This window comes from Buteo buteo, unplaced genomic scaffold (genome assembly GCF_964188355.1).
Source record: "Buteo buteo unplaced genomic scaffold, bButBut1.hap1.1 HAP1_SCAFFOLD_158, whole genome shotgun sequence".
NCBI classification, from domain to species: Eukaryota; Metazoa; Chordata; class Aves; order Accipitriformes; family Accipitridae; genus Buteo; species Buteo buteo.
In genome coordinates this window covers 40369-64541 of record NW_027439322.1, presented here as the reverse complement: position 1 = coordinate 64541, position 24173 = coordinate 40369, and the positions used below count along the sequence as shown (strand labels likewise).

Below are 24173 nucleotides of genomic sequence, written 5' to 3'. Positions count from 1 at the left end.
AGCCTGTTTCCATTGTACTTTAATTTTGTGCAGAAGTGATGGCTTGCCCATGACACCTGGCTGATGGTTGTTCTCTCATTTGGCCCTTGTCATGGCAGAAGCAGGCGTACTGTGATTGCTTTACTCACCACGTTAGGCTATCAACCAGCATTTGTTGATCACTTGTGCGCTTGCAGATTTGAAGTTGTCATTCTTTCCATTTGCCACAGTTCTCTTTTCTTTTTTTTTTTCTTTTTTTTTTCTTTTTTTTTTGTTAAAGCTTCTGGCACAGGACACAGCCCTCACTATACTTCAAGTAATCCTCTCTGCACCCTTCCCAAAATTCATGGCTATTATTCAAGAAAGCAAAGAAGGGTTCAATGAACAACACTGAGACAGAAGGAATGAAGTCCTGTCAGTTTATATTAAATGGATGGCATTTTTTAAAATTCCTAATTAAATACCGCAACCTTTTCTCATTTCAATTGTTGGCAATAGTTTTGCTGTAGCCCAGTGTCAATTTACTGTTCTCAGGCAAGAGAGGAGCCCTGTTGGTGGGAGAATTGTGCGGGTGGTGTAACACATAGAGCTTCTAGCTCACCTTCCTGTTATTCAGATGCCAGAGTCTGTGATCAGTTGTATACAGCAAGTTGCCTATATTTGCGTTTCACATTTTGGTGGCACTTGCAAGATACCTACTGCTATGTATTAGTCTTGTATTTTGCCACTAGTAAGAGATTGCTGCTGAGCTGATTCACCCTTGTGGAGAATGAAGTCATATATGTAAAAAGTAAATTATTTGGCATGTGCTTGACTTACTACCCTGACTTTTTATGATGTTGTGAGTCAAATTGAGAGTGTTTGTCCTCACCCAACTTTTGAGAAGCTGGCTTACAAAAGATGTCGTTAATAGGTGCGAACACAGTTTGATGCAGGCAGTACCCAACTCCCAGCATCACAGGGCCTAGCTCCAATGCTGTGAAGGCCCGTTCCTCTGCAGGTTTGCACTGTGGAGGGGATTGAGAGACACGTCCTGCCGGTTCCTTCTTTTAGTCCCTTGAGCAGAATGGCATTGCGATAGGCTGGAAGAGAGAGGTGCTGGTTTGAGGGCACCTTGTCAAAAACCCCAGTCCTAAAGGTTAGTGAGGATTGACTGAAAAGATCTGATCTCTCATCCTTTGTATCCTCAGATGCACAAAATACAAATGGGCAGAAAATTGAAAAGGAACAGTCCTTGTGGAAGACTGGATGTTTTTTAAGAACAATAAACTGGGAATTCATCTGCCTGCTAAGTATTTTCTCTGTGCAATGGGAATGATGTTTTGTTGTTGTTTAAACTCTTACAAGGAACGTAGCTCTGTTGCTTTTTGGCTGGGGTGGGACTAACTCTCTGTTTGTTTCACAGCGGTCTGGATCTCGACACCGCTGAAAGTGCTGTCAAGGAGTTAGAGGTAGGAGATGAAGCAGGTCCACGGGAGCTTAGCTGAATGTTAGGCTGAGCAAATCTTTTGTTTGTTATGGGACGGAGGACATTTTGTCAAATGCAGCATTTCAAGTGCGAGTAATGGGGAACTTCTCTAGAGAGTACGAGGGTGAAAAAAATGACGTAAATGAAAAGTGTCATCAACAGGCAGCATGAGCGCGAGTAATGCTTTTATCAGAAATACTTCAAAGAAGCTACTGCCTGTTGAAATTGGACAAATGAAAACTCCTATTTGTGGAGCTCGTTGCACTCCGTGCCTTGCTGGTTCCTGTTCAGATTCGTTCTGCAGTAGCACTTTCCCGTGGTTTCGCTCTCAGCCCCAGACCTGACCACTGCTTTGAACTTCTCAGGCTTGACTAGCTGTCAGACCCTCCTAGTTTTTCAGGAGCTGTGGCAGTACTGGTGAGCTAGCTTGATAGCAGCTAATCTAATGCTCAGTTGCATGTGCTTTCCTCATAGCTGTGGGAGCCAGGGGACGTTCTTTTAATGACGCCATTACTTTGTGGCCAAGCTCGGTGACAGCTGATGAGTTCTGTTGTTGTCATCTTCTTCCTGAGACAGAAGAAAGCCCCTGCCATTCCCGAGGAAATGAGACCAATATACTGCCTGCTTAAAAATGCTCCTGTTAGTTAAGTTTAAACAAATCTTCAGAGTACAGTAGTAGCATTGTAAATAGTATTGAAGAAAGTGTGCTGATCTTAACTGATACAGAAAATTATTGGTTCTTTTTTTTTTTTCTTTTTCACTTTTGAATATACTGAAAGGTATTCCTAGAAAAAGTTTCCCCTTTATAAAGCAGGAGTTTGTTGGAGCTGAATTACAGTTCCTTTGTAACTGAATTGGGTCAATATTCCGAAAAAGGGGAATATGTTTATTTTTGAAACAGGTCAATACTGCATGTGTTGTGCTGGCAAGGAGGAGGCTTCTTAAATGTAGAACTTCTTAAATTTAAAAGCACACCTCCACTCTCCATAGTAATGCTTCCATGTTAATTCAGGGTTAAGATATTCATTCACTTCAGTTTCTGTGAATCTGTTAGGGCAGCATGCTCTGAGGTGATGGGAGGGAGCAGGGGGAAGAAGGGGAAGAGGAAAAGCAAAATATCTGGAACCTGCTCTTCCATGACTCCTGCAAACTGCAATGTTATTTTTTTCCCAAGCCTGAAAACTGTACTTGACAGTGGAATTGTGGCTATCTTGTTAATATTCTTCCTTCCTTTCTTATTTTGGCCTCTCCAGGAAGCAATTCGAGTAATCCTCGGAAATCTTGATGATTTACATCCATTTTCTACAGACCACTTCACTATCTTTCTGTGTACCCTTTCTTTCCTACTTGTAAAAGAAAAGATCCAATGACTTGTATCTGTTGGGCATTGCTTAATTTGACATTCCTGCCTAGTAGTGCGCAGATCTTTAGCTGGAGTACGAGTCCTTTGAGCTTTGCAGTTTTACACTAGCTGAAGATCCTCCTCAGTTGTTGCCTTCACCAGAGAACTGATGTACGTAAAAAGAATGTTTTGCAGTGTTTTCAGATGGCCACCCCTGCGTTCCAAATCTGATTTAGCCAGAGAAAACAAACGTGTATATGTAAAGTCCCAGGAAGCCCACGTAATGCGATTGCAAGGAAAGCTAGTGTGTTGTTTCAAAAGGTTAATAAAACGTAAAGCGCTCCTTACAGGCGCAGCAGTGTTGGCCCACTAGTAGAGAAGACCGCAGTAGTTTTCTTGTAAGGTACATTAGGATTAAACATTGTAGTTGCTGTAGTGTAAAGGGTTAAGAAGAAGTTACTCTCCTGAGGCTGTTGTTGCAGAGAAAAGTAAGTTAGTTGAAGGAGAAGCCTTTTCAGTCCTAAGGTGTGTCAGTTTGTGAATCGGATCAGGCCCTTTGGCATCATCACCTCCCGTGATTCCGAGTGCCCAGGAGTAATGAACACCCACGTGTTTCCGCCTCCAAGGCATTCCCTTCCAGTCTCGGCAGACTGCGTTATTGCCACCCCTGGTCCTAGCAGGCAAGAACGAGATCATCCTCTTTCCCTGTCAGAAGCTGGTATGTATGAGAGCAACTTATTCCTCTTACTGCCAGGAAGAGAAAGTAGCCCAGAGCATTGTCAGAGAGGAGGCGCCCAAACAAACGAAGCCTCGTTGTTGGTTTGCTTCGCTAAAGCGCAGCCAGTTTTGCCTGCGTGCTTGAGGAGGGTTTGATTCCCGAGCTTGTATTTCTAGAACTGGGAAGTCCATCCACCTGCTCAGCCAGCACCGGGCCCTGCGGAGAACTGCAAGCTCAGAGGCCTGGCGTGATGAGTTGTCCTGCAATCTGTGTGTCGGGCTCCTCGCTGTAGCATACCTCTTAGTTAATCACCAGCTGTGGGAGTCCTTGAAGCCAAACTCAAACGAACAATTTCATCCCTTAAAGGAACTGATTGCGTCAGCGTTTCATCTAGGCAAATCTTGGGCTCCATCTCTGGTCCTCAGGATGTTAGTTTCTGCTAGCAAATGGAGTAAAAGTATTCATGTTACCTGTTTCTTCCTGAGATCAGAGGCACGTAAGGAGACTGCTGCCTGGCGTCACCCATTCTTGCACGCATGAGCTCCTAGGTGTGCGAACTGCACCCCCAGGAAGGAACGTCTGTAACTGTGGCGTTTGTCATGTCAATTATCTTTTGTCCTCCCATTTTGAACTGTGAAGTGAATGTAATGACGCTACTCCTGTGAATCCTAGTCCTTTTCAGTTTTTAAAAAAATTACTTTTTAGTTAGGAAAGCTGATGAGGTTTTATTCACAGGGTTGGGAGCGCCTGGCATGTTGTTTCTTGCGGGAAGATGTCAGGACTGAAGCCAGATACAGTTAAGGAAACACAATGCTATTAATGCAAGCAACTGATGGGAGAGTGTCACCTGGGTGAGTGTTTCTTGTAATGTGTTACTAGCGCTTTTTCACCAAGTTCATACGGACAGATTGTAGGTGCTCCCTTCTGCATATACGTTCAGTGTGGTATGACTTTTGAAGCTTTACAAGAGGCCTCCTGCTCCTTTGAAATGTTAGTGCTATGTTCTTAAGTCTTATTGTTGTTCTCAGATGTCAGTAAATGGGAGAGAGTATCGAAGATGAGATTCAAACATGAGAATGTCCACCTCGTGCCTTATCCCTACATTTGCACGATGTATCTAGAACTCGGCTCTATTTCAGCACGGCGTATCTTGTGGTAATTCACTATGGTTATGTTTGGATAATGTCTGGAAACATCTATGATCTATGTCTTGCTTTTCCCTTTCCCTTCCTCCACTGTGTCTTTGAATGAGAGGGAGCAAAACTGCGTGCGGTATGGCTGTACCATGGATTTGAAATAGAGCATAGCAATGTGTTCTCTTTTGTCCTGTATTGCTTTTTTTGAAAATGTCTGGAATTTCTCTTTGCCTTTTCACCCACTGCTGACTCTTCAGCTAGTATTTTTATGAAGCAATGCCCAGTGGCTCCCAGCCTTCATTCTTGAATGTCGGTAACTAGGCTGGAGCCAGCACATATATATATGGAACATGTGTTTTTCTTCCTTATGCTTGACTACATTTGTTGACGTTGAATTTCACGCTCTTTGTTTCTGTTTTCCTAAAGAAAGAATGCATTTGTTTTTCTAAATAATGATAGTAATAATGGTAATAATGTCTTTTGTATAATTAGCAAATGTTGTCACCTCCCTAGTGTCTCATTTTCCAGGTTTTCTATGAATTCCCTGAAGAGCCTCAGGCCCCAGCTGAGACCTCTGTGGGACTCTGCATTGAACCTCCTCTGTTGTGAAAACTGAGGTTTTTTTCTTACTGTTTCCTGTTCTGATGATTGGTCCCTGGGAAAGGCTGCTGCTGGTCTGTCTTGTGAGCACTTAGTAGATATTCTGGTCTCCCTTATCAAATGGACAAGTAGTCCAAAGCAATTGTCCCCATCCCACTGGCTTGTGTTATTCACAGCCAGGAATTCTGAAAGAGCTGTATTTGCAGTTCTTCGGTTTCAAGATATCATATGCAAGTCCAGCATTGTTTCTAAGTCATTTATCTTGTTCTCAGGACGTGTGGTGCAATGCAAAAATGTACTATAAAGTTGGTTAAAGAAAGTCCAGTCACCAAATATTCACCAGATTTTACAATACCTCTGTTACAGGTAAAGAAGTAAACAAGGGCAGTGATGAGCTTTTAAGTTGCGTGTGTGGTTCTCTTTTGTGTGTTGTTTTTTTTTTTAAAAAAAGTGATATTCCAAGTAGTCTGGAGAAGCAGAAGATATATCTAGGCAATGCTGTAGTTGTCCTGTTTCTGGGTGTCAGTCAGGCAGTGTAAGGTGGGAGTGAATTCTCACCTAGAACCATCCAAGTTGAGGGAAACCTTCCTGTCAATTCCAGCGGACTTTGAATGAAGTCCTGCCTGAGGACGTGAGAGCCGTGCTGGCTTCAGTTAAATGTGTTTTCGCCAAGTCTGAGCTGAGCTGTCAAATGGTTTCTTCGCTGTGAGAGTCTGTATGAGGTCAATAGTGCTGAATAATGAAGTAGTTTCCTAAGTGCTGCATGTGTCGAAAACAACCAAGTTAAGCTTCTTTGGAAAGTAGTTGTTTAGTGAGATCTCAGGGTGGGTTTGTTTTCAATACAGGTAAGTGTCTGAAGATGGAGTGAATTAGTGAAGGTGTCCTGTCCAAATTCCCCCCGAGGAAATCCCGCTCTCTCTGCTAGCATTACGTTCCTGCTAATGATGTTCCTAGGCCCTCCTCTAAAAATGGAGCCAATAGGATGTCCTGGGAAGCAGTAGTTCTTCTTTAAAACTGTTGAGCATAATTCTCTGGATGGCCTCTCAGTGCTTACCTTCTGTTTGAATAAGGCAGCTAATCTTTTATTCCTGAGTCATTTTTTGGTTTTGGTTGTATAAGCCTGGACAATGTTGCGAAACACAGATGTATATTAAGTCTGACTTTTGTTCTAAAATAGAAAAGTCAAAATCAAATTTTATCAATACCAAGTTTGCAATGTTTTGAAGGTCAAGAGAAGAAAAGAAGTGTCAGATAGTGCTGCAGTGGAAGAAATGGTGAAGAGGAGAAGAGTGGAAGTCGGAGCGGAGGCCTCATGCCCACAGTCGGGTGTGGGCAGGTCAGTTGACTACAAAATAGTCTTCTGGGGCACATATCGATGTTTTTGATGTCTCTTGCACCTTCCTCGTATTTCATTCCTGTGTAACCCTTTGGCCCATTTGTCGTCTTCCTTCTCTTCCCTAGGTGACAGAATCTAAGCAGCATTGCCCACGTTTGGGGAAAAGTTGTCCTGTGCTTTCAGGTTCCCATGCCGTTAACTAAAGCTCTTCCCCTCTCACTCCTTTGTGTTAACGTTACCTGCAGAATCACAGCGGGATGAGAACTGGGCGGCTCAACAGAGCGGTGCACTGGCTTGCACACCTGAGGCAGGGATGACAAGGGAGGAACTGGGAAGAGTTTTCTAGCTGCCTCCCAGCCTGCTCCTCTGAGTCGGCTGATGACTGCTGCCTCTCGGCTTGAGGCAGAGATCTCTGTCTGTGGCTTTCACAGAACCGTTGAGGTTTTCGGGACCTTTGATATCATCGAGTCCAAGCCCTCCTGCTCAAGCAGGGTCACCCAGAGCAGGTTGCCCAGGACGTGTCCCCTCAGGTTTTGAGTGGACTCCAAGGGTGGAGACACCACAACTTCTGTGGGCAACCGGTTGCAGTGCTCGACCACAGTTGCAGTCAGAATGTTTTTCTTGTGTTCAGCTTTAATTTCATGTTTTGCAGTTTGTGCCCTTTGCCTCTTGTCCTGCCAGAAGGCGCTGCTGAGAAGAGCCCGGTTCCCTCTTCTTCATTCCCTCCCATCAGATGTACATGGATAAGAGCTCCCTGAGCCTTCTCCAGGCTGAAGGGTGCCAGCTCTCCCAGCCTCTCCGCATATGAAAAGTGCTCCAGTCCCTTCGTCACCTTTGTGGCCCTTTGCTGGGCTCGCCCCAGTGAGTCCCAGTCTTGCCCTGGGGAGCCCAGTCTGGACAGAGCACACAGACTGGCCCCAGCAGCCCTGAGCAGAGGGGAAATGATCCCCCCAGGCCTTGCTTTCTCATTCAGTGCTGTCTGTAGGTACATGCATAAATTTGCATGTCTGAGCAGCCTCTCAGGCTGTTGTTGCTGGAAGGGTCTTTCATTCCGTCTAGCTGGCGCTCTAGGCTTTCACCTGTCTCCTGTCTTTCTGCTCTTTCTTCTTGAGCTCTTGGGGTATTTCTCACGGAATGTTAAGTGGTTAAAACGTAACACAAGACATGGTTATTCAAATGCATTTGTCTCTTGTTTCTCTGTGCAGCCTGATGAATATCATGGCACTAAATGACTCATTGTTATTCCTTGTATTGCAGATAACTAATTCTTGTTCCTCAGATGCAGCTGTCCTAGGCGGGTAGTATGTTTCACCGGAACTGTTGACCCAGGTGGAAAAAACAGTCTTCTCGGTTCTAGCTAGCAGCCAGGATAAACTACTGTGTAGCAGGGTTTTTTTCTGAATCTACCCATTGATCCAATAAGATATTCTTTTTCCCTACCGTATTTGTGCCTCCTGTTATCCTCAGGATGCTAGAGCTTCAGCTCTACTGTTAGAAAGAAAAAGAGAGAAAACATGATGCTGCTAGTGGGCTTTGCTTCTCAGGAGGGTGAACGAGCCTGTGAAGGGTTTTCCTTCTGCACACTTTTGAGCCTGACACCTCTCATGCAGGAAGTTTCTCTGTTCTGGAGAGTTTTTGCTCCAAGCAGAGCTGGCTTCTCCCCAGGCACTAAGTTTTCCAAGCGGGAAGGCTCTAGGGGTGCATGGCTTTAAGTAGCTGCCTGGATCCGCATCATAGCTTGTGATTTCACAATGGTCCCTATTGTGTCTCTGGAGTTGGTGCACACTGGGTGCCACTTAGCTCTTCCCGTGAGGGCTACTCCATCAGTCCCTGGGGAATCGGGCCCCCTGACTGACCTGGAGGTTCAGTTGTCCCCGAAACCCAGTGACTGACGTGAGGATGAACCCAAACGGGGGTTACAAAATGACACTTCTGGAAGAGTTACAGGTAGCACGGCCGGGGCTCAAAAGTGCAGTTTTGTGGGTTGGGGTTGTTTTTTTTCCAGTTTGGAAATCACTTTTTTAGACAGGAACCTCAAGAACAAAGCAGGAGGTGGGTTTTTTTGGTCTGAAACACTCATCCCTCTCCTGCTGTATTAAAGACGTCCAGACTCTCGTGGTATACAGTAGAGGTGATGTTATGGGCTGTTTTATTTGCGTATGGGAAGGAAAACCTCCTACAAGTCCGTGGTTTTAGGGCTGTGCCTGAAGGAGGAGGAGGCGGCACGTAGAGGCGTGATGGCTCGTGGACTCGCGTGGACGCAGGGGTGGGTGATGGCTGGGAGGACGTAAGGGAGCTCTCCACCCCCAGCCCCAACTTTTCCCTTCTTGTCGTTGCTAAACAGAGACATGACGAGGAGGCAGTGATTGACCGGGGAAGAAGGAGCAACACTGTCAGTGTTCACTATGAGGAGGAGGAGTTGGAAGGTGAGTCTCTGCTGAGATCCTGGTAGAGGAGCCACCAGCCCAGCGCGTTTTCCCATTGCACAAAGTCTCTCCTGTGTGCCTTGTCGGGTGTCACATCATGTGCAGCAAAACGTGCCGCGCTTCTCAATGAAGCAGCACAGTTATTGTCACGTTTTTTACTATTATGGCTTTTTAAATGGAGGGAAAAAGCCCCCCGGGAGGCCATGGTGTGAGTTGTAGCCACGGGGCTCGATAATTCACTGCTTTTTTTCTCGCAGAGGCTGCTCCTGGCTTGGAGAGGTCAGGAGAATCATTTCAGGGCTGCAGACGCGGGGCTGTGATTTTCTTTTTTTGTTCTGGAGTTCATTACGATGGGACTGATTTGATCGTCTCTTGTCGCCTCGTGCCATACAGAGATTTTGAAAATAATTAGCTTGTGTTGCTGCTTAATGAGCAAGTCTGAGTGTTGTCCAGCCGAAGCTGGAATTTGAGAAGAGGTCCAATACTTTGGGGGCACTTTTAGATGACCCAGAGCCAACACTTGTTGTTGCTGTGTTGTTGCAAAGCTCGAGTAAAATAGGCTTGGAAAAAAGGAGGTCCAGTGAAAATAACATTCAGGGAAGCTGGCGTTGCTCCTGGGATATATAACCGTGGCTTAGCAAGGCACCGGCCACCTCAACCATTGCCGCAATGCCGAGAGTGCTGCAAAAACCGCTGCTTTTTCGCAGGCCACCGGACCCTGTACGTGGGCGCGCGGATGCCACTGGTTAGGCAGAGCCACCGGCATCACCAACGCCACAGCCAGAAGCATCGGGAAGGGGAACGGGAGAAGGACTCTGCCCCGATGGAGCAGGGCTACCACTGTAAGTCCCACCGCGGCATTCGCTAAACTCCTGGGGGCAACGTGGGCGCTGGGGCCTTCTGCAAGCAGGTCCCCGTGGCTAGTTTGAGTGAGTTGCTGTTCTTCCGAGGGAAAGTGGCCGTATTGAGCAACACCCTCTTTTTCCCAAGTTTTCTTTTTTTTTGTTGTTTTTTTTTGTTTGTGTTTTTTTTAATGCAGTTAAATGCATAATGGGTTTAGGCTCGTCTTCCTTAGAGGGATCCTGGCTTTAAAAATGGCAATGTGGGGAAGGAAAGCAGCCCATCCTCATGCAGAGGTGGACTAGATGCTTCTCCTTCTCCACGGCTCTGTGCAAGCCCAGACAAATGCAGAGGAGAGGGGCCAGCCCAGTGTTTATGGCTGCACTGGTGCTGATGGCCACTTTGCACGTGAGCGTGACGAGCTGTGTTCAGGCGCGGTAATGGGATGGGTCTTTGCCTTCTGCCCCCAGGCTCCCCGTCCCAGCGGGTGCAGTTCATTCTCAGGAGCAAGGAGGACGAGCAGCACCTCCCTCACCACTTGTTCTCCGAGCTGGATGAGATCTGTGTAAAAGAGGGCCGAGATGGCGAGTGGAAGGAAACGGCAAGGTAAATCCCTGCTGCTTGGCTGCGGTGGGAGAGGAGTCCCTGCACCGGCAGCGCCCGTGGGCTCTGCTTTCTCCTCTCCAGGATGCGAAGCTTTTGCAGCTGCAGGTGGCGGCACGAGGAGCCTTCTCCTCTTGCCACCCCGTGGCTCTGTCAAAGGGGTTGCAGAGCTGGGGCTGTTTTCTTGCAATGGGGCTGATCGCACCCGATGTCCGCAGGTGGCTGAAGTTTGAGGAGGACGTGGAAGATGGCGGCGAGCGCTGGAGCAAGCCCTACGTTGGCACGCTGTCCTTGCACAGCCTCTCCGAGCTGAGGAGCTGCGTCAGCAACGGGTCGGTGCTGCTGGACATTTGTGCCAACAGCATCGAAGAGATTGCAGGTACCATGGGCGCTGCATCCCTCCGGGAACGGCCGAGCTCAGCTCGCCACGGTGCTCTTCACTCCCAAATCAAACCCTGCCCCAATGGCACGTCCTTTTCCAGAAGTGCCACTGTGTTTTTCTCATGAGCTGTTTTTGGATGTAGACTGGGCATGCAACAGTCGCACCGTTTTTTTATTCCAATGCGGGGTCCTTTTGAAAGCAGTTTGTGGGGTTGGAGAAGCCACTAGAGAATATTCTGCAGCCAAAAAGGAGCGTGTGTCAGGGCTTAGGAGGCTGCTCTTAGAAATACAGAGTCTGCGTAAGAGCTGAACCTCCTTAAAGGAACTATTTCTTACAAGCTGTTTCCTCGCATTCTTTTTTTTGCTTTTGCCTTAAGATCCAGCATGTAAGAGTTTTAAGGCAGAGTTTATCTGGCGATGACCAAGCAGTGTATTTCTGTGGGGAAGATACTTGAAGTTAATTGCAAAAGCCGCTTTGGAGAAGTTATCTTTGACTGGCGGCAGGTCTCCATTCAGCCCTTTCAAGGGCTGGAGAAGTCGGAGCCGTTCTTAGCACGTTTCTCCCTGGGCTCGGCAAATTGCACTCCATCAGCACGGGAAGCTCTGGGAACGTCTGTGCTATAGATCGCTTATAATTTGGGTGAACGTGTAGAGTCAGAAAGGCCAGGTCGGGCAAGAAAATTGCGTCATTTAGAATGGGAAATATTTATCTTAGCGGAATGATGAATAAGCACTTGGATGCCATGTTTCTTAGCAGAAGAAAATTCTCGTTTTGGCTGCAAAGGCTGAACATTATTAAAAGGCCTTGCTATGCAAGGCTGAGCCGGCATTAGGGTGCAGCCTGTGTGGCACAGCCTTCCCTGGGGGCTTTGGGGGTCGGGACTTGTTGGGGTTTCTGCTCTGATGGCTTTGTTTCCCTTTGCCATCCTCAGATACGATCCTGGCCCAGCAAGAACAGTCCACGGAGTTTGACGAGCACGTGCGGGCGCAAGTTCGAGAAGTCCTTTTGAGGAAGCACCACCATCAGAACGAGAAGACAACCAACCTTCTGCCCGCTGTCTGCTCGTTTGCTGATGTGAGCAAGAGGCAGTCAGACCTGCACCTCCTCTACAAGCCAGGTGAGGCTTTCTGCAGGGCTGTGGCCCCATTAGACTTGTCCGGGCAAAGGAGAAGCGTCCCAGTTGCTCCTCGTCCATCTTTCTGAGTGTCTTTCTTTTTCCTACCAGCCCAAACAATCACCTCTTGTCCTTCTCCCACCGCTGCAGAAGCTAAAGATGGGGTGAACCCTGAGAGCAGAGCAACGGATTTAAGCAAGGTGAGACACTCGTAGCTTTCTCACGCCTTTAGGGCCAGATTTGCTCTTGCAAACTTGGCTGGAGAGTGTGCTGCAGAGCGCTGTGGGCTTTGCTTTTGGGGTAATTGCCTGAAAATCGCTTGTCGTGCCCAGGCGGAGCTGCACTTCATGAAGAAAATTCCCACCGGGGCTGAAGCATCCAACGTGCTTGTAGGAGAGCTGGATTTCCTTCACCAGCCCATCGTGGCATTTGTCCGCCTGAGCCCGGCTGTCCTCCTCTCGGGCATGACGGAAGTTCCCATCCCAACAAGGTGCGAATGAGAAGCGCAAATTTTTTCCGTAAAAAAGACACCCAACCAAAGATCGAGTTGCAGGCATCAGTTTGGTGTCCCAAGGGAACAAGGCGAGTGGGAGGGGGAGCAAGCACGTTTCCCCCACCCGCATCTCCTCGCCTTCATTTCTCCATTCCCTGCTGTAGCTTTTAAACCCATCGGCCAATTGTAATGAAAGTTGGCCCCCAAATGAAATTTGCCGTCGGTTTTGAAGAATTTCAAATTCATCGTGGCGTCGCTGAGCCTACGTGTCCCGTCTTGAGCCACGCTCTGGGCTGGGAGCTGCCAGGGCTTTCCTTGGGTGCTCTTGGAGCAAGGACACCTTCTTCTCTCTCTCATTTTGTTTTTCTTGCCCAGGTTCCTGTTTGTTTTGCTTGGACCAGAAGGAAAAGCCCATCAGTACCATGAGATCGGCAGGTCCATGGCCACTATCATGACAGATGAGGTGCGACAAGATGAGATAGCTCCGGGTCATTTTTGCCTTTCTTCAGCTCTCCCTGTCTCTGAAGTAGTGAGGAAGAGGATTTGCTGTCCCAGCTGCCCGCAGCTCTCCAAATAGCCCAGCCCTCTTTCTCACCCCGAAGCGAACACGCAGATTTGCATCACCCCACATCCTGGAGGCTGAAATCCCACCCGGGGTGCATCCTGCACCTCATCCTTCTTGCCGGGGTCCCCAGCACGCTGTCCCCAGTGGTGGCATTGCCAGGGCCAGTCAAACTTCTCTTGCTCTTTAAGCAGAAGGGTATGGTGTGCCATGGGGGACGGGGGCCTCGTGGGGGAGATGATTACAAATGCCCTGACGCACAGATTTTTCCTTTTGGGGGAGTATTTCCTGCCCTTTCCAGCAGGAAATTTTGGGGAAAAAGCCTTGCGTTTAGCCAAGAGCTTATTGCACTGGTTAGGACCTCCGAGCTGGGTTGTCCTCTCACCAGGTTGTCTTCTCTTGGCAGGTTTTCCGTGACGTTGCCTATAAAGCCAAGAACGGGGCTGACCTCGTGGCTGGCATCGACGAGTTTCTGGATCAGGTCACGGTCTTGCCGCCAGGAGAGTGGGATCCATCGATCCGAATCGAGCCCCCGAAAAACGTCCCTTCGCAGGTGGGAGGCGCGAGGGGGATGGGCGGGACGGCTGGGGATGCTGTTCAGGGGCCCAAATTCACAAGGTCCCACTCTGACACAGTCACAGAGCCAGACCAGAAGCAAAACAAGCCAGCGGTTACAAGTCCATAGCTTTATCTTACTTCCATTTTAACAGGAAAAAAGGAAGATGCCAGGAGCTCTTGACGACAGTGCTTCTCACAGCACGCTGGAGAAACACAGTGGCCCTGAACTGCAGCGGACGGGAAGGTGGGAGCTTTAATAGTTTGGGTTTTTTTTCTGTTTGCTTCTCAAATCTGAGCATGCACCCTCCCTTCTAGCAGGTCTTTGGGGTTAGCTGGTTCAACGAAGGGGCTCCGCATTGCCAGCTTGGTCCCCTGGGCTGGGCAGGGGGGAGATCTGGGCAGCTGGGCTCAGCCCCAGCCATCACCATTGCACGCAGGTTTCCTTGATTTGGGAGGAAGGAGAGTGCTTCTTTTTAGCCACGAAAGTGACTCCGTGCTTCTGATTGCCCTTCTGCAGCAAAGCAAAGTCACCGTGTTCCTCCAAGAGAACAGACTCTCTTCTTTTTCCTTCCTGCAGGCTCTTTGGAGGTTTGACCCTGGACGTGAAGCGGAAAGCCCCGTGGTTCTGGAGCGACTTCCGGGATGGTCTGAGCCTGCAGTGCCTGGCGTCCTTCCTCTTCCTCTACTGTGCCTGCATGTCCCCTGTCATCACCTTTGGGGGACTGCTGGGGGAGGCGACCAATGGCCAGATAGTGAGCACCTCTCTCTGTTGGGGGGCATGGGGGAGGATAAAAGTCAGGCCAAAGTCCTCGCTGCAGTGAATCGGCTTTGGTTTTTGTTTCTCCCTAACGATTTATTTACTCACGGCTGCCTCTCTTCCCCGGACAGAGTGCCATGGAGTCGCTGCTGGGCGCGTCCATGGCCGGCGTGGTGTATTGCCTCTTTGCCGGCCAACCTCTCACCATCCTCGGCAGCACCGGACCCGTCCTCGTGTTTGAGAAGATCCTCTACAAATTCTGCAAGTAAGGCTGGCTGCCGCAGCTGGGTGCTGCGAGAGCCTTCAGAAGGGGGCAGTGATGGAGAAAAGATGCTTTGCTTTGCTTTTCTGTTTCTTAGGGGTAGTTGCTAGATTTTAGTGACAGTCCTTTTGTTGCTATGGCTTTGATGGGAGATAAACCACCCTTATTGCCATAAGGTTTATCATTAAGCCCCAGCTTGCTGGCAGCAGGTGACTGGGTGCAAACCCAGCTGGTTTCAGTGTCAGGGCATCAGGGTGATGTGGGAGAACACCACCTGGCCCAAGAGGGACCTGACCTCAAGGAGCCTCCAAGGTGTTAACACAAGATCCTTGTTCAACAGTGGTAACTAAATAATTGGCCTCTCCTCCTGTGGGTCTACACCCTGCACCACAGCCCCGAGGCTCTCTGTAGTAGTACATGGAAACTGCATTTCCCATCCGCAGCCTTGACACGCTCCAGAATTGCTCCCTGTTTTCCCCGAAGGCAGGCATGTCTCAGGGCCTCTTGCTGGCCTTTGCAGCCTTTGTTTCATTTTGCTTTCCCAGGGAGTACACGCTCTCCTATCTGTCTCTGCGGGCGTGCATTGGGCTGTGGACCGCCTTCTTGTGCATAGTGCTGGTGGCCACCGATGCCAGCTGTTTGGTGTGCTACGTCACCCGCTTCACGGAAGAAGCCTTTGCCTCCCTCATCTGCATCATCTTCATCTACGAGGCTCTGGAGAAGCTGAGTCACCTGCGAGACACCTACCCTGTGCACATGCACAGCAAGCTGGACTTCCTCACCAGCTACTAGTGGGTTTTTTTCCCCCTGAGAAAGCTGCTGCCCCTTGGCAGGAGCTGCGGGCTGCACCTCCATCGCCTTTCCCTTACCCCTGTCTTGGCTTCTCTCCTCCCAGCTGTAAGTGTGAGGCACCGACCCATCCCAGCAACGAAACGCTGCGTTTCTGGGCGAGCAACGGGATCAACGTGTCTGGCATCGCCTGGGAAAACCTCACGGTGACCGTAAGTGCCCCGAGCCACTGCTTCCTCGCGCCGCGGCCACGGGGTCCAGGGGCATTTGCATGGTGCAAAAGTCAGAGCCCTTCAGGGAATGATGGGCTTCAAACTGTGCTAGTGCTGCTCGGAAAAGTCCTTGCTTAAATCTAGCGTGTGGTTTGTTAAAACCGCTTGGTCCTCGGGAGGAGAGTCCACCTTGTCCCAGTCTACCTGGTCCCCAACGTTGTGGGTAGGTAGCAAGTGTCCCCCTCAAGCCTGTTGCCGGACAGTATTTCTGACTGGGAGGAAGGTTAAGTAGTGGGTGGTTTGATTATTGTAGAAGTTGTAGGTAGGACTTAAGTTCATGCTTGAAAGGTAGTAATTGGCCTCCTTAATGGGTTCCTAGTAACTCTGGGCCTTGCTTTCTCGTTCAGTGCTGTCTGTAGGTACATGCATAAATTTGCCTGTCTGAGCAGCCTCTCAGGCTGTTGTTGCTGGAAGCAGAGCCCGGGCCTAGGGCGGCAGGCTCTTATGGTGGCCTTCATCCCCTCTTGGCCAGGTTCTGCGAGCCCTCCCCTGGGAAGGGACGATTTGTCTCTTCTCCTCCTTTCCTACCATGGTTGTCTTTAGCCCTCCTTCCCTCTTCCCTCTCTCTCTCTCCCCAAGAGTTTCCAGTGTTTCCTTCCCCTCTGGTGTCTTCTTTAGCCACGATTGCTCGAATGGCAGGCAGAGGATGTGCCGAGGGTGCGTGGTATGGTGTCCCCTCACATCTCGTTTCTCCGCTCTATAGTTCGATGTGTCACTTGTTCAGCTGCTGCTGCTCATTACATATAAATCTCCATTGGCAGGAGCAGTTAGAGGGTCGTGGATCTTGGACCAAGATCCTCAAAACCCCCTAGCTACGCGAGGTTTCCCTGCCGCACATGCACTGCCTTTGTGTCCTGACGCTCTGTTTCTCCAGGAATGTCGGCATTTGCGTGGGGAGTTTCAAGGACCTGCCTGTGGACGCGACGGCCCCTACACGCCTGATGTGTTCCTCTGGTGCTGCATCCTCTTCTTCGCCACCTTTGCCCTGTCAAGCTTCTTGAAGAAGTTTAAAACCAGCCGCTACTTTCCAACCAGAGTAAGTAGAAGATGGTGGCCAGCGTCCATCTCCACACTCGTTTCCCAAAATGGCTTTCCTGGAGCACTAAGCAGTATTAGCCCCGCCATGGTCAAGCTGGGAAACGTTGGCCTTGCAGGCCAAGCTCTCCAAGAGCTTGGATGTCCCGCACTCATTTCCGTGAGTGCAAAATCATCGTAGCATTTCCCACCTGCCTCGCGATCTGCCCCAGATTGAAGATTTTTGGGGTTTGATTTTTTTTAATTTTTTTTTTTTTCCCCCTCCTCAGGTAGTAGGAAGTCAGGTTTCCCAAAGTTTTGGGGGTTGGGGTTGTGGTTTTTTTTCCCTACCTTCTGCGCATTATGTGCTCGAGCGGAAAGTAGATTCGAATGAGGAGGTTCCTTTTGAGGACTAAAGGATGCCTCAGTGCCTTGTTGCCGTTGTAGCTGTGAGTGTAGCTGTAGTGGCAGACATCTCTTTTCTTATTTTTAATATTATTATTGTTATTTTTAGGTTTTGACTTAAACCAACCCTTGTCCGCCTAATTAAGCTTTTTTTATTATCTGACACCAGATCTCACGGGGACAAACACAGCAACAGTATCTAAGCAAGGGATCAGGCTGCATGTGCTCAGAGGGGTGGTGGGATTTGGTTAACCAGCCTGAATGTTGTGGATGTCCGCAACTCTTGCATCTCACGTTACGGCCCTGTTTGCCATGCCCCTTTCACCTCTGGTTTCTCGCCCCAGGTACGGTCCACGGTGAGCGACTTTGCTGTTTTCCTCACCATCGCCATCATGGTGCTCCTTGACTTTGTGGTTGGGATCCCATCGCCAAAGCTCCAGGTCCCCCACACGTTCAAGGTAATGGGGTGTTTTGGCACGTGGGGGTGCCACAAGGTGATGCCGGGGCAGGGCAGGGCTGAGTCTGGAGGAGATGCTGGTGGTGTGACCATCTCCTCTTCCACCTCCAAGTGCCTTGCTTCCTCCTGGCAACGAGAAGATGGCCCCAAAACTAGATACCTACAGGAGAAGTACCTAGAGGTGCTTGCAAAGAGGAGACTGGCACTGCTGAAGCCCACGGGAGAGGGGGACATGAAGCCAGGGCTGGGAGGTGCTCTGACACAGGGAGGGAGGGGAAAAGGAAAGCCAGTGGAGTGCCTGGGCTGGGAGACGATGCTGATGTGTGGGCTTTGTTGCAGCCTACCAGAGACGACCGCGGGTGGTTCATCAACCCCATAGGACCCAACCCTTGGTGGACGGTGTTGGCTGCGCTCGTCCCAGCTCTGCTCTGCACCATCTTGATATTCATGGACCAGCAGATCAGTGCCGTTATTGTGAACAGGAAGGAGCACAAGCTGAAGGTAAGGGCCTGCGAGAGATGACCCCGGCCCCAGCCCCTTCTGGGCTGCAGGTCTGGGGAGAAGCTCTTATTGCCGATGCTTTCTGAAGGCATTGGTTTGGGACAAGGTCAGGCTGCGTGGCAGGATGCTCTCCTGGATTAACGATGATGCAGGGAGCAAGTGACAGGGCAGTTCAGATGAGCAACCTTTTGGAGGAGCAAATTAATCTTGGAGCAATATGGAAGCGCGTTTTTGTTTTGAAACGGCAGCGGCAGCAGGTGCGGGGAATGCATTGTTTTGATGCGCTGCCAGGGATAACTCAGAGTCACACCTTCCTCGCAAGTGGTAGAATTTTCTTTGTGAGTGAAAAAAACGGTTTGGTGGTTTTGGGTTGTGGGTGGGGTTTTTTTGGAGAAGTATGTATCGCACAAGCTCCCCATATCCCTTGTGTCTGAACTCCTGCCAGATTTTCATGCCAGGTGCTTGTGCAAAGCCTGCGTACACCCTTACTTGTTTCCATTTCTTGTTTTAAATTCTGAAGAAGTTGACCTGTGCTCGAGCAGGGTTTGAGTCTGACTTGCGACGTTATCCTTGCTCTTGTGCTATGGGATGCTCTGTTTCTTGTTTTCCTGCCTGCAGAAAGGATGCGGGTACCACCTGGACCTTTTCGTGGTGGCCGTGATGCTGGGGGTGTGCTCGGCGATGGGGCTGCCCTGGTTTGTGGCTGCGACCGTCCTGTCCATCACCCACGTGAATAGCCTCAAAGTAGAGTCTGACTGCTCAGCTCCAGGAGAACAACCCAAGTTTCTGGGGATACGAGAGCAGAGAGTCACTGGCTTGCTGATCTTTGGGCTCATGGGCTGCTCCGTCTTCTTCACTTCCGTGTTAAAGGTGAGAGGAAAATGCAAACCACCCGACAACCGCGAGCTTGTTGGAGGTTACAGAAAAACAGTCCCCTCTCTGCAGGCCTGAGTAGTTAGTTGTGGAGCGGAGGAGGAGGGGGTGATCCCAACCCTTGGGGCTTGACCCACGGTGGGAACCAGCCTCGGTTAGGCTTTGCAGCCCTTCGGGCCCCCGTTTGGTGTGCTCGAGGCAAGCGAGCAACGCAACTGCTTGAATTTTCGGGTGTCTTTCAGGCCCGCCCATGTTTATGGGTTACAGCTGAGCATATTCAGACCAGCACGTCTGCTCTCTTTCAAACAGGCAGCCCTTTACGGGCTGCAATTTGCTCCCCAAATGCCCTGGAGCAGCTGTTCCCAGGAGCTAAACACACTGAGGTCATCCCCATGGGCTTCCTTGCACGTTCCTCCCACAAAGTAATCTCGTCTCTAGGCTAAAAGGAGGCCTGTGGCCTTTGCCTGTTGCCCCAAGATTAGGCAGAAGTGTTTTTCTACCGCCACAGAATGCGGCATAGGGTAGCACGGGTGAAATCGCCTATTTTCCTCCAACCTTTCTGGAAAATAGGAGTATTCTGAGGAGAGGTAACTCCAAAGTTCAGCCTAAAGCAGAGCCTTAGCTCACTCGTGCGCACAAAATCTTTAATGGTTAAAACCTGACCCATCTGTAAGCCTGAATGGAAGCTGGAAGGCTTCAAGCAATTTTAGGCAGTGCCTGTGGAAGAGGGTGGTAATACTGAAAATGCAATATGGAGAAAGAAACGATTGCATTCTTTTTTTTTTTTCTCTTTTCCCCCCCAGTTTATACCAATGCCTGTGCTCTATGGCGTCTTTCTCTACATGGGTGTGTCGTCGCTCAGAGGAATTCAGGTACGGACTCTTTTACAGCGTGCAGCATGTCGTTTCCCTGGTATTTTGTCTCCGTAGCAGCAGGGAAAAAAGCAGTGGCATGGGAAAAACTTCTTGCAGAGCAAGCAATGAAACTCTTTTGTGTAAGAAAAAGATTGGTGGAGGCACAGGAGGTATATAGGGCTGGGAGGACCAGGCAAGTTCAGCGCTCTCTGTTTCAGGGTTTAGGGCAGGTCAGTGTTTGGTTACGTGAAAGCGGGGGAATTCAGTGCAAAGGGAAGGCAGTTTCTGCCACTGGTGGAAATCCTCGCTGGGGGATTCAGTGGGCCGAGAAATGCTAATAATGGAATGGCACGGAATAGTTGCCGTTTGGTGGGCAGCTCTCAGGGGCAAGCCGGTTGATAGATGGAGCGAAGGGAAAATGGGTGCTGCTCCCAGGAGGAACGCGGTGGGATCCAGGATTTCTGACGGCAAGCGAGATGCTGCAAACCGCCTCCACGTCTCGAGAGGGCCAGAAACTTGCCGCAGTCCCAAGGCGGCAACCTTTCCCTTTTATTTTGCAGTTCTTTGATCGCTTGAAGCTGTTTTGGATGCCAGCGAAACACCAGCCGGATTTCATCTACCTGCGGCACGTGCCCTTGCAAAAGGTGCATTTGTTCACGGTGATCCAGCTGACCTGCCTCGTCCTGCTCTGGACCGTCAAGGTGTCCCGTGCCGCCATCATCTTTCCCATGATGGTAAGAGCTGCCGCCGCTCAGCAGCGGGGTGTTTGCAGCGTTGGAGTGAGAGGTGGCATCGTCTCTGAGCTCACCGCATCTTCCCTCTTATTCGTGAAGGTTTTGGCTCTCGTCTTTGTCCGGAAAGCGATGGATTTCTGCTTCTCAAAGCGCGAGCTCAGCTTTCTGGATGACCTTATGCCAGAAAGGAAGAAGAAGTTGGACGATGCCAGAAATGAAGCCAGAGAAGAAGAAGAGGTAAGGCTTGCTGGGTCCTCGGGGCTGGACATCTCCGTCGGGCTGTGAGGTTGCCTGTTTCTCTTACAGCTTGTCTGGAAACGTTGGGGGAAGATCAGCACTCAATCGAAATAGATCCCAATAGCCTGGATCCCACGTTGTAACCTTTGTTTCCTCAAGTAGCAGTGAGCTGAACGCTTGAATACAGGTGTAATTTTTAAAACGAGTCGTTTTTCACCAAGGTCATTATCATTACGATGATTATTATTAGAAGGTGCTGCTGCTGCTGCTGGCAAGATTTGCTCATAATCGTGTTTTGAACACCCAATCCCCCTGCCCCAAAACCTTTGGAGTGAACGGTTTCTACCCTGCTGCACTAATACCTATAGCTGCCAAGGGGCAGAAGGGGAGGGCAGACTGCTAACTTTGTGCTGGGCATTCAGCTTATCTCCACTTTGACCAAAGACAGAGAACGTGATTTGTCCCTTTTTTACCTCAGGAGTCCAGGAGGGCGATGGAAGCTGCTGCTGCTGCAAGTTCAGTTCAGCTGAACGTGGGGAAGACCAGTGACATGGATATCCCAAAGCAAGGCAGTGACAGGTAAAGCCCCACCAAGCGCCAGGACCCCCGGCAAGATTAGCTTGAAGGGGTTTGGCAGAGTTTTCTCCACTTGCCTCTTTGTGGGGCATCCCACAGAAACCAGCAGGCAGCTTGGTGGGAAAATCAAATTCGGGGGCAGGGCTGCAGGAGGTGATCGCAGGGCTCTGACCCCAAGCAGAGTGGCTGCAGCACTCGCGTTTGACCCCCAAACCTTGCATCATCAGCGCCTTTACGGTAGCTGGAGTTCCTCATACTTACACATGAGGAGTTGCAGGCGTGATCTGTACCAGCAGTGGCTTAGGAACCCGGACCAGGGCTAAACCCCAGCAAGAGCCTTTGCACAGAGCTGTTGCTCTGCAGCTCCCCAGCTTGCCTCCCAAAACTCCTCATCCAGCAAAACCTCCCATGCTTATGCGCAGCTTTGATTCTCGGGGCTCCGCTGTTCCTCTTGCTGATGCTAATGCCCTTGGTGGCATCAGTTCCCATAATCACGGATTGCTGTGTAAAATATTTATTGCAGGACTGATCCTTCTGAGATTATTATCCTGGATGAAATGTCACAAACGACTGTATGGAAGGCTCTCACTTTGAAGACAGAAACCCTTTGAATCCAGGGAGGAAAAAGGTAAAGGATTGCACACGAACGTGTCCGTGCTCCTCTGCAAGCGACGGTGCACGCCTACGCTTTTCCCACGCTTTGGCCGGCAAGGCTGAGCAAACAGCCTGTCCCTGGGAACAGGCAGTGAGGACCGTGGCATGCAAACCAGCTCCTCTCTGCTGGGGTGGTCCCCCAAACAGGGCTGAATCAGCAGCAGCTGGCAGGTCTTCCACTGATGATGCTCTCCCTCTTTTTCTCTTCCCTTTGCCTTTCCCCACTCCCGCTTTTCACGTTTAGGAATCTTGACTTGGAAGGAGAGGAGCGAGAGCGTGACTCGGGGATGTGCCAACGCAGACAGAGGGAGAAAGCGCTTTGTTTCAGTTGGAGGATTCCCATTAAAGCCATGCAGATGTTTTCAGTTATCCTTGGTGTGCTTCAGGCATTCAGTGTCTCTAGACCAGCAAGCTGAGGTGAACGTCACAGTCAATGGGAGTTTGGTGGTGTTAAGTCTGTGTGCGTACGTGTGCGTGTGGGGGTGTGGGTTTGTAGTGGTAGAGGGACTGCTACTGCTTTATCATTCAGTGCTCTTCTTTTGATACCTAATTCCTCCGCTTTTTTTTTTTTCCTCTTTTTTCCAAATGTAAACTGGGAATGTCCAAAATAATTTTCTGTTATATTTGATGCATTCTCCACTTTCTTCTTCATCACGACCGGGTTTTTGGTCTGGTTTGGGGTCCTGGCTTTAATTCACTCTTCTGTCTCTTACTGGTACGAGAGGGATGCCCTCTGTGGCAGGGCAGCATAGAGAGCGTCCGAGCAGTTGGCCTAAGGTGAAAGAGAAGCATTTGCTCCCTGCGCTTCAGTTTTACCTCTCTTGCTTGGTTTGGTTTTGGTTTTGGTTTTTTTGCTTTGGCTCTGCCATCAGCCTGGGAGCTGCAAAATGCAGAACTGCCACCTTCTTGTCCCCTGGCTGTACACTGCATCTAAGGGAGCACTTCAGGTATTTGATTTTGAGTACACCGTATGGTCACAGGAGCGGCCAGATGAGACCTGGGGGGGGCTCTGTGTCCCTGGGCTGCCCCCTCTGTTGTTCCTCCACTTTCCTTCTGTATTGGGTCTAGCTGAGTTGGAGTTCTTTTACCCCATAGCAGCCCTCGTAGTGCTGTGCTCTGTACTGGTAGCTAGAAAGCTGTTGATAACACAGCAGTGTTTTGGCCATGGCTGAGCAGTGCTGGCACAGCATCAAGGCTGTCTCTCTAACATTCCCCCCCTCCCCAGTAGGCTGGGGGTGGGCAAGATCTTGGGAGGCAACGTAGCCAGGAAGAAGGCATACAGGCAGCAAGAAGAGGCATCTCGGTAGCAAGTAAATCTTAGGTCCCTTCAGATGCTGGGGACCCTGCGTTCATGCAGCATTGGGCAGACCCCAGATGGATTTTCCCTTGGCACACTGTACAGATCCTGCCTGTGGAGAAGTTCCTCCTTTTGGTCATTCACGGTGTTATACAACTTTTCTTAGAAGAAAACAACTCTATGCGTAAAGGATGTTCACGCGCGGACTTCTTGCTGCACTTTAGATAACGGCAGGGCCGCGCAGGTGGCGTAATCGCTGGTACCAAGCAGGAGCTGCCTGGAGGCTCCTCTGTCACAGTCAACCAGCTCCGTTTATCCTGCGGCCAAGGGCCATGTGTAGGGACACAGCCTGAAGGCCACGCCGTACGTACGGTGCAGCACAGACCTGCACCCGCTCCGGTGAACTGTTAGGTGGATCCCCAACTCCTGGAGGTACAGTGATCTCCCAGTCAGGTTCTCTGCAGCAGGCTGTTAAACTGCACGGTAACTTGGGAACCAGAGAAGATCCAGATCTGGAGGGGATGGTTAACCACAGGGCCTCACGTTGAACCTCCTCTAAGCTCGTCCTGTGCTTCCAGGGTTCTCGAGCCTCTCGGGGGGCATCTCCCAGACTGGCCGGTGACTCCCAGCTCCCTCGTTCCTGCCTTCCCCTCCCTGCCTGCCTGCCCCACTGTGGCCCCTGCAGCAGCACTCAGCTGAGCACCCTCCGTTGCTCCTGGGGAAAGAGCGTCCTCCTTGCTCTCCGTGGCATTCCCCCAGCACACGGTGCTGTAGCGAGGACAAGGCAGTCAGATACAGACACAGCCTGTTGAACAGAGCGTCCTGCACGCAGTGCTTCCGATAGAGCAGCTCAGGAGCAAGGAGGTGAGCTGGGTGTGCTGCCTCTCACAAAGAGCATTTGACATCGGCGACCTTCCCCGCTGGACCCTCTGCA

The 24173-nt window shown here is 50.1% G+C and overlaps 1 protein-coding gene across 1 annotated transcript; it reads left to right on the top strand.

The window, feature by feature from the left end:
• The first annotated feature begins 9256 nt into the window (after positions 1-9256).
• LOC142028139 (electroneutral sodium bicarbonate exchanger 1-like) lies at positions 9257-20841 on the top strand. Its single transcript, XM_075022182.1, has 20 exons — positions 9257-9859; positions 10316-10451; positions 10667-10827; positions 11762-11947; positions 12056-12144; positions 12277-12434; positions 12813-12900; positions 13406-13552; positions 13710-13801; positions 14135-14309; positions 14446-14579; positions 15122-15367; positions 15472-15577; positions 16512-16673; positions 17401-17514; positions 17853-18014; positions 18633-18884; positions 19691-19759; positions 20302-20475; positions 20575-20841. The coding sequence occupies exons 1-20, from the start codon at positions 9742-9744 to the stop codon at positions 20758-20760; spliced, it is 2955 nt and encodes a 984-aa protein (XP_074878283.1). The 5' UTR covers positions 9257-9741; the 3' UTR covers positions 20761-20841.
• The last annotated feature ends 3332 nt before the right edge of the window (positions 20842-24173 follow it).